Source organism: Chrysochloris asiatica, unplaced genomic scaffold, assembly GCF_000296735.1.
Source record: "Chrysochloris asiatica unplaced genomic scaffold, ChrAsi1.0 scaffold00297, whole genome shotgun sequence".
In the NCBI taxonomy this organism is placed as follows: Eukaryota; Metazoa; Chordata; class Mammalia; order Afrosoricida; family Chrysochloridae; genus Chrysochloris; species Chrysochloris asiatica.
The window spans coordinates 1,547,045-1,557,215 of NW_006408815.1; the positions used below are offsets into that span (position 1 = coordinate 1,547,045).

Sequence of the window (10,171 nt, forward strand, 5' to 3'; positions counted from 1 at the left end):
TTTTTTTTTTTTTTTTTTTTTTTTTAGTTTTCATGTTTGCTTGTTCTGCTTGGAAATTCATTTTTATGATAATTTTTGAAATATTAACTTTCTTTGTGGTTACCTTGTTGTCTACTAACTTTTCTCTCCATTTAAGATAATCCATTGTATCTTGTAATTTACCTGGCATCCTCACCACCTGGGTCTCTGTTGTTATGTTTGTCTCTTCTTTGATATTGATATAGTTTTGATCTTCAGTTGACCTCTCACCTCGTTTGAGTTTGTTGTTGCAGTCTTGTTCTCTTGTGTACTCTTGTTATATGTTGACTGAGTTCCAGGTGGTGTTGCCACACCTGTCAATCTCTTTTTGTTGTCTTTTCTTGTTGGTTTTCAGTCCACAGAACTCCCTTTAGGATGTTTTGAAGTGCTGGGTTGGTTTTGATAAAATCCCTCAGATTCTGTTTATCATGGAATGTCTTGATTGCACCATCATATTTGACAATTTTGCTGGAAAAACGATTCTTGGTTGACAGTTTTTTTTCCTGTAGGGCTTTGTATATGTCTCCCCATTGCCTTCTTGCCTGCATGGTTTGTTCTGAATAGTCAGAGCTGAATGTAATTTGCTTTATTTTATAAGTGACATTTCTCTTCTTCCTGACTGCTTTTAATATTCTTTCCTTGTCTTTGATTTTGGAGAGCTTGATTATTATATGTCTTGGTGACTTTCTTTTGGGGTCTATCCTTCCTAGGGTACGTTCGGCTTCTTGAATGTTTATCTTCTCATCTTTCAAAATGTTAGGGTAGTTTACTTCCAGAAGCTCTTCAACTATTTCCTCCGTGGACTTCTCTGATTCTTCCTGTTCTGGAATGCTAATAATTCTTAAATTGTTACTCTTCATATTATCCAGCATGAATCTTAGACTCTCTTCAGATTTTTTAATCCTTTTTTTCAGCTTGCTCTTCTACCTTAGCTGTCTTGAGATATTTGTCTTCTATCTCGCTAGTTTTGGCTTCCATCTCTACTATTCTGCTTCTTTCCCCTTTCAGCATATTGTCCACTTCTGATATCTTATTATTGATCATCTGGACATCTTTTTGCAGGTTTTGAATTGTTTTCAATGCTGTATCATTTTTTATTGCTCCTGTAGTAATTTCCTAACTTCTTCTTTGTTTTCCTCCACCCTTTTTTGGAGCATTTGAATTTGTTTCCATATCAGTCTTCTGAATTCTTTCTCAGGCCTATCCAAACCCTACTCTCCCCCTCCTCTAAAAAGCCTTTGTCTGTTTCCAGATCATTTGCACCGGCTACTCTATTCTGTTTTTAAAAGTGTTTCAATATTGATTGTTGCTTTTTCTTCGTCATGATAGTTATGTCTTTTTTTTTAAAAAAAAAAAAAAAAAAAAAAAAAAGCTTAAGTGAATGTTTGTTGTTGAGCTTACTGGGTGTCTCCTGGTGAATATGATCAGGAGATTGGCTTTCCTTTTCCCAAGTAATGCTTAGCAGGTGTTTTTGGGTCTTGTCTTAGTGGTGGAATATTACATGCTATGTTTATAGCTTGGCTATATGACCACGATTGCTGTCTCTTCCTGGGTAATGTAAGGAGAAAAAGCTCCCACCTCCAGGAAAGATGTATGATCAAAAGGACCAAAAGCAGAAATACTATAAATGTATAGACAAAAATCACCACTTTGGGATAGAAATTAAGCTGTGGTCGACTGTCCCGAGCTACACCGTCAGTGTGTGTGCTATTAGAAGCCTCCAGCAGGGGCTGGGGGTGTCCACTTTCTCAGGCCCCTCCTCTAGTCACTACAGTAGAGTTGTGCAAGTTGATATTGGTGAGTTAATGGGACAAAGATTGTCCACTATTTTTGTCTCTAAAGGTCAGTTAGGTATCTGTGTGTGCCCGGTGCAATTCTCAGGATAGCTGAGTCCTGCTATGCCAGGGTTTTACAGACTGCTTTGAATTGGTCCTGCGCAGGGAGCTCGGACAGCGCAGCACCTGCGGCCTCAAGGTCAGCAGCTGGAAACCACCAGCCACACCACGGGAGAAAGGCGAGGTGCTTTGCCCCCTCTCAGACCCACATCCCTGAAAATCCTGCATAGGGTCGTCTGAAGTCTGAACCCACACCACGGTGCAACGACGTGAAGGGTCCTACTGTGGAAACTTTCGGTGTGTGGCTCCGCGGGTAACATAAGTCACCGCCAAGCTCCCTCTCTCTGTACATTGGGAAAACTGTCCCTCCTGATGTCCGTGCTCAGCAATGAAAGTGGGACATGGAGAGATGTCTCTGCACCACTTTTAGCAGTTTTCTGTGCCAGACTGGTTTTAGCCCTGCCCTCTAATCTCTGCCAGGACAGGATAGTCGCTGAGGGAGCCCTATCTCCAGATTCTAACTCGCCATGTTTTCTATTATTGTGATTTGTTTCATTTGCGAGTGTGGTAAACTGAAGTCCTGGATCTTATGGTAGGGCCAGAGCTCTGAAGTTGTTCTATGAGCACTTCCTTCGTGAGATCCCCCTTCCCCTCTCACCGGAGTGTACCCTACCTGTTTTTTGTTGCTATAGCCCCAACCAGAAGTCCCCTCCCTCTGCATTAACTTTTGTTTTTTTTTTAATGAATAGCTTTTATTGTGAATTGAATGACAGGTTTAGTGTAATACCAATGTTCTCCCATGTAAACTATCTTATTTTGTTTCATTGCAATGATTATAATCCCCTCCATGCATCATCGGTTAACAGTATTTGCTTCTATCCTCTGTGTTTTTTGTGGGTTATTTTGATGTTCACAAAAACACATTATATAATCTTTTAAATAACCAAAGGGCAGATTCTGAAAGCCTGCCTCCTGGCTGCGAGCACACCGTCTTTGTCTTTCCATTTGTCTAGACTCCATGCCATCACTTCTGTCCTTATCTCTGGTGTCACTGCTTTTCTGGTTAGGGTCCCATATTCCACTCATGCTCTTCTCTCAGTGGTCCTAGAGTCCTTTATTCCTGGAATGTAAGATTTAACTACTCCCCCTTTTGATTATACAACTTATACATTTGTGACCATCGCAATTAGTCATAACAGTTACTCACTACTGAATCAAATGAATCCTATCCCAGTCTCGTTTTACCAGACCCATCTAGACATCTAGAAAACTATTAAATGGAGACTCTGCTTTCCTCTACACACTCTGAAACTAAACTCTAAACTCTCTCTTGAAAATTTGTAAGCCAGCTACTTTGTGCCTTTATAGTCCCTTTACCCATTTTAGGTATAACCAATGTTTACTTTTTTTTGTATTTTCTTTTCTCAATTTCTCTTTGAATGCTAATCTCATTGATATTCAGCCTTTCATAGTATATGTATTTAATGCACTCAATTTTCAGTTATTTTAGTTATTAGCTACTTAAGAATATTTTCAGTGTTTCGTGGGGCTGACTTTTTTTGACCCAAAAGTTGCTCATAAACCCTATGGTTACATTACGTGCTGAGCTTCAAACCAAGAGGCTGGTGGTTCAAACTCACCAGCTGTTCCATGAAAGAAAAGTGATAGACATCTTCTGTAAAGTTTTCCAGCCTATGGGGCAGTTCAACTCTGTCCTACAATATCACTGTAAGAATCTCCCCAAGATGATTTTGTTCCCTAAAGTTATCAAACCCTCTTGCTTCTCTCCTCCCCTTCCTTCACATGCCTTACAATATGATGCATGCATACTAGTTGTTAAGTGCCATCCAGTAGGTTCTGATTCATAGCAACCATTTATAGGGTTTCCAATGAGCAGCTGGTGGATTTGAATTGCTGACATTGGGGTTAGCAGTCTAGTGTATATCTTAATGTACCACACCATTTTAAATCTTTTTTCTTTTAATTTTTACAGGAAAAAACTTTATGACTGATGATTCAGTCTGTGTGCTGGGAATAAGCAAAAGAAACCTTATTTTTCAACCAGTTGCAGACTTAAAGAAGGACACAGATTTTGAGTAAGTACATAAATAAATAATTCTAAAAAAAAATGGGAAGCATGAAATGAAAATGGGAGTTAATAACGGAAGATAGGAAGCATAGAGGACCTGTACTACGATAGTTGTTTTAAGTAACTCATTTGAGTATTTTAAGTACCGCATTAACGTCATCGTCTCTGCCTCTATCTCTGGAGTCACTGCTTCTCTGGGTAGGGTCTTGCATTACGCTTTTCTCCCTCAATGGTCCCAGGGACCTCCACTGCTGGGCTGCAAAGTCAGCCAATCCCCTTTGTTTTGTTACAAAATGTCAACCTTTAAATTTCCAACCCTCACAGTCAGTCCTGATAGTAATACTCACTAAAATGAGTCCCCAAGTCTTGCCACATTGCTGGCTAACCAGGTCTCCACCTGGGTTCACAGGAGTGTACTGAATATGGTAGGGCTTAGCTTGCTACTTCATTGCTGTTTTTTCCTTACCTCCGCATATAGTTTACCAACATGGTCATCGGTCAGAGCGCATGTCTGCTCGTGTATCCCCATTGAGTCTTACCATGGAAGGGGGTTTCCCCTGAGGGGGCCTGACCACTTGCCTTGATGTCTCCTGTGCAAGCAACTTGTTTGTTCTTGTCAATTTTGTTAATCCTTTCAACAAACCAGCTTCTTGTCCTGTTGATTCTTTCTATCTCATTTATTTCTGCTCTAATCTTTATCATGTCTTTTCTTTTGGTCACTGTAGGTTCCCTCAGTTGGTCTGTTTCTAATGGTTATAGATGCTGTGTTATTTATTCTACTCCCCAGTCGCTTTTCAGCAGGGTGTTATTCAGTTTCCCTATTATTTGACTTTATTTCCTTGGTCTCCCTATTGTTGACTTCTAATGTGATAGTATTGCAGTCTGAGAAGATACTTTGTGTAGTGTTTTGATATTTGTAAATGCATGGAGGTTTATTTTAGGCCTAACACATGGTTTATTCTGGACAATGTTCCATGTGTACTGGAAAAGAATATGTATTGGGCAGTTGTTGGGTTGAATGCTCTGTACACATCTATGAGGTACAGTTGGCTGATTGTGTTGTTTAGTTCCTCTGTGTCTTTGTCAAGTTTCTTTCTGGTTGTTCTATCCATTTTTTAAAGCGGTGTATTAAAATAACCCACTATTTGTAGATTGATATATTTTGGAGCTCTTTCATTGGGAGCATGTCCATCTTTATTATATGCTGTTTTTTGCCTTGAAGTTTATTTTATGGGAGATTAGTACTGTTACTCCTGTTCATTTTTTTATTGCAATTAGCTTGGTATATTCTTTTCCATCCTTTGACTTTTAATCTGTTTTTGTCTGTGTGTGAGATGTGTCTCTTGTAGACAGCATATTGAAGGATCTTGTTTACTTATCCTTTCTGCCACCCTGCTTCTCTGGATGCTGTGCAACATTCCACCTATTGTCTTGGGTAATGCAGAGGCTCCACAGGAAGCCTCCTCACTGGGCACGTTTTGTATCCCCCTTTTAGGTATTCCAATCAGTTATAGGCAGAAGACGAACTTACAAGCTTTCTATGGTGGTATTTCTGGCTAGTCCTTTCTCTCCCCCTCCAGTGTCTATTTTATAGTGGTATGCCAGGGGAAACCAAGATTCAATAGACAGCCAAATATCTTAACGTTATTTCCCCCCCTTTCCCATTCAAACCATGTCTCAATTTCTGTATCCCAGAGCCCTGTTGTTTCCAAGGTTTTGCATGCTTCATTATTTGAATCTGTCCCACTTCACCTTCATTCTATCGTATTTCATTTCATGACAATGATTAAAATCCAGTCTGTGCATCATCAAATAACCAAAGGACACAACCCACAGGCCTCCCCCCCACCCCCAAAGCTGTCAGCAAACACTCATCTCCCTCCCTGAGTCCCATGTCCCCAGCCATTCCATTTGTCCATGCTATCATAGTCCCCCCATCATTTTGGGTCTGGGTAGTTTCTAGAACCCCCCCAAAGGTGTTCCAGTTACTTATAGGTTGGATCCCGGCCCACAAGTTTTCTGTTGTGATGCTTCTGGCTGTTTCTATTTCACAATGGTAGGCAAGGGAGACCAAGATTCAAAAGACAGCCAAGCATCCTAACATTGTTCCTCTCTTTTCCCCCTTTCAAGCCATGCCTCAATCCCTGTATCCTGAAGCCCTGTTATTCCAATGTTGTGCATACCTCGTCTTTTAGCTCTGTCCCACCTATCTCATGCGAATCTACCCAACCATTCTCCCATCTGTCTTGTTCTCCTTTTTCCTCAAGGAGCTCTGGTAGCGTAGTGATTACGAATCAGGCTGTTAAACTCAAGATCGGCAGTTCAAAACTACCAGCTGTTCCGTAGGAGACAGATGAGGCTTTCTGCTCCCAAAAAGATTTACAGCCTCAGAAACCCTGTACAGGGTCACTATTGAGTTGGAACCGACTCCACAGTACTTACCAACAACTTATTGTGTATTGCCAGCCTTCCCTGCTCCCAGGCTCTCCTGTGTCTATTCCCTACTCTGTACTGTTTCTTCCCCTCCCTCCTCACCTCATCCCTACATACTGGTGATCAGCACTTATATTTTTAGATCCCTCCCCTTTTGGGTGGGTTCTTTTTCTTAGTCTTTTAAAATATTGGTCTTATGCAGTATTTCTCCTTTTGTGAGTAATTTCACTCAGTATAATATCCTCAGGGTTCATCCACGTTATGTGATGGCTTGTGGCTTCCTTGTTCTTCAAGGTAGCATAGTATTCCATTGTGTGTATGTACCACAGTTTATCTAGTCTTCAATTGATGGGTATTTTTGTTGTCTCCATCTTTTTGCTATTGTAAATAGTGTGCATATATCTACTCGTGTTATGGCTCATATTTCTTGTGGGTAAATATCAAGTAGAGGAATTGCTGGGTTATATGGTAATTCTGTTTCCAACCTTCTGAGGAAGTGCCATATTGTTTTCCACAGTGGTTGGACCATTTTGTGTTCCCACCAACAATGTAGGAGGTTCCCAGTCTTTCTGCATCTTCACCAGCATTTGTTGTCCTCTGCTTTTTGATCTTTGCTGTTATTGCTGGTGTGAGATGGTATCTTATTTTGTTTTGATTTGCATCTGATGGCTAGTGATCGTGAACATTTCTTTGTATGCTTGTTGGCTGTCCGGATCTCCTCCTTGGTGAAGTTTCTGTTCATGTCCTGTGCCCATTTTTTAATTGGGTTATTGGTCTTTTTCTTGTAGAGGTTTTATATAGTTTCCTATATATTTTAGAAATGAGTCTCTTCTATGATGTGTCGTTGCAAAATATTTTTTCCCATTCTGTGGGTTCCCTTTTTACTATTTTGGTGAAGTCTTTTGATGCACACAAATTTTTATTTTTAGTATGTCCCCCTTAGCTATTTTGTCTATTTTTGTTGTATACTTTTCAAAATGTTTGGTAGTTTGTATATGCTCTGAATTAGCACCCTTCACATTTGTCCCTATGTTTCCATTGATAACCTTCATAATTTTGGGATTCACATTTAGATCTTTAATCCATGCTGAGTTCATTTTTGTTTAGGGCATGAGGCAAAGGTCTTGTTTCAGTCTTTTACATATCATTTTCCAGTTCTGCCAGCACCATTTGTTAAAGACACTGTCTCCTCCCCATGCAATATGCCTAGGCACTTTGTGAAAAATCATTTGGCTGTATGTGGTTGGGTTAATTTCTGGATTCTCAATTCTGTTCCATTGATCAAGGTATCTTTCATTGTACCAATACCAAGCTGTTTTGGCCACTGTAGCAAAATTTGAAATCCGGTAGTGAGAGACCTCCAACCTTATTGTTCCTTTTAAACAGTTCTTTGCTTATCCTGGGTCTCCTTCCTTTCCATATAAAGTTAGTAATTGTCATTTTAATGTCTTTGTAGAATATTGTTTGAATCTGGATTGGGATTGCATTGTATGTGTAAATTGCATTGGGCTGTATTGACATTTTTATGAGGTTGAGTGTTCCTAATGAGGAACGTGGTATGTTCTTTCACTTCTGTTAGGTCTCTTTTGGTTTCTCGTAGTAGTGTTTTGTAATTTTCTTTGCATAAGTGCTTTGCTTCTCTGGTTACATTTATTCCTAGATATTTCATCCTTTGTGCTGCTATTGAAAATGGTATTGCTTTCACTATCGTTGTTGCTATAGAGAAATCCAACTGATTTTTGAATGTTGATCTTATACCCTGCCACTTTGCTGAATCTTCCAATGAGGTCTAATAGTTTTTTTACTGAGTGTTTGGGGGTTTCTAGGTATAAGATCATATCATCTGCAAATAAGGAGAGTTTTACTTCCTCTTTGCCAATTTGGATGCCTTTAATTTAACTATCATGTGGTGATAAAGGGCATCCTTGTCTGGTTCCCGTTCAGAGGGAAGGCTTTCAGTTTCTCTCCATTTGAGAGTAATGTAGGCAGTTGGTTTTGTATATGTGCTGTTAATTATGTTGAGGAATTTCCCTTTAATTCCTATTTTGTTGAGTGTTTTTTTAACAGGAATGGATGTTGGATTTTGTGAAATGCCTTTTCTGCACCAACTAACCCTCACTACCTGGGTCACTGTTGCTATGTTTGTCCCTTCTTGGACATTGATATAATTTTGATCTTCAGTTGACTTTCCAGCTCCTTTGAGTCTCTTGTTGTAGTCTTGTTCAGTTCTGAGAAAAATATATATATAACTAACAAAACCAAGCAGAATAAGCAAACGTGAAAACTAACAAAATCCAACATCCATTCCTGATAAAAATACTCAACAAAGTAGGAATAGAAGGGAAATTCCTCAACATAATCAATGGCATATATCCCAAACCAAGCAGAAGGAAACATGAAAACTGAAAAGAAAACGACCAGAAATAGCACAAAACACACAAACCCAACACAAGAATGGGAAACTGACGTCCTGGATCTTATGGTAGATCCAGAGCTCTTGAGTTGTTCTACGAGCGCTTCCTTCATGAGATCCCCCTCCATTCTCACTACAGTGTACCCTACCAGGTTTTTGCTGCTATAGCCCCAACTGGGAGTCTCTGAGCTTCTTGAATGTTTATCTTTTCACTTTTCAGGATGTTAGAGACATTTTCCTTTTAGCAGTTCTTCAACTATTTCCTCTGTGGACTTGTATAATTCTTGCTGTTCCAGAATGCCAATAATTCTTAAGTCATTCTTCTTCATGTTGTCCAATATGAATCTTAGACCTTCTTCATATTTTTTAAATTCTTTTTTCTGTTTGCTCGTTTATCTTAGTGGTATATAGTGGTATTGAGAGATTTGTCTTCCAGCTCACTAGTTCTGCTTTCCATCTCTTCTATTCTACTCCTTTGTCCTTTCAGTGTATTGTCTATTTCTCATACTCTATTATTGATCATTTGGACCTCTTTCTGTTAGTTTTGAATTGTTTCCGGTTTTGAACTGTTACCAGTGCTGTATCTGTATTTGTTTCTGTAGTGCTTTCCTGACTTATTTTTCTCAACTCCATTGTAAAATGTTTTGGAACATTTTATAATCATTTTTCTGTATTCCCTCCAGGCATTTCCAAGGCTTGTCCTCCTTCCAGAATGTAGTCCAGGTGAACCTCTAGATCATTTGTCTCAGACATTTTATCTTGTTTATGGACGTGTGCTGATTTTGGTATATTTAATGCTCTCTGATTGCCTCCAAGTAGATGTGATCAGGATGTCGGTTTCCCTTTTCACTCTTCTTACTGCTCAACTCAGTAATTTTCGCAGGTACTGTCTGCCTCCCTGGAGTACGGCAGTTGGTATATTCTTGCCTGGATTGTGGGATTTTATAGGATGTGATTGTAGCTTGACTATATGGCATCAATTGCTGTCTCTTCTTGGGTAATATAGGGAGACAGAGAGTACCCCAAAGGAAAAAAGGGGAATACAAAACAAAAAGGCAGCAGGGAAAAAAATTGGATACTCTAGTGTATAATTGCAGAAAGGGGAAAGGAGTGAAGAAAAATAGAAATCTGTAGTCTGTTATGAATATGATTTTAATATCCTCTTTGAGCTTCTTGCCTTCAATGCCGCCTGATAAATTTTAAGATGCTACTCTCAATTGTTATGCTGTAGCTCAGGATTTAATTTGTGGCCTGTTTTTTTTTTAATTTAAGGTTTTTATTGTGGATTGAGTGAAAGTTTACAGGGCACATCATCACTTTCACATTCAACAATTCATATAACTTGTTTCTTTTCTTTACATTGATTATAATCCCCTCCATATA

General features: G+C 39.3%; 1 protein-coding gene across 1 annotated transcript in view; it reads left to right on the forward strand.

Annotated features, from left to right (window-relative positions):
* PFKP (phosphofructokinase, platelet) overlaps positions 1-10,171 on the forward strand; it is a 120,565-nt gene that overhangs the window by 106,962 nt on the left and 3,432 nt on the right. Inside the window, exon 19 of the mRNA XM_006874742.1 lies at positions 3,847-3,949. Coding sequence (XP_006874804.1) covers positions 3,847-3,949 — 103 coding nt within the window. The remainder of the gene's footprint in view (positions 1-3,846; positions 3,950-10,171) is intronic.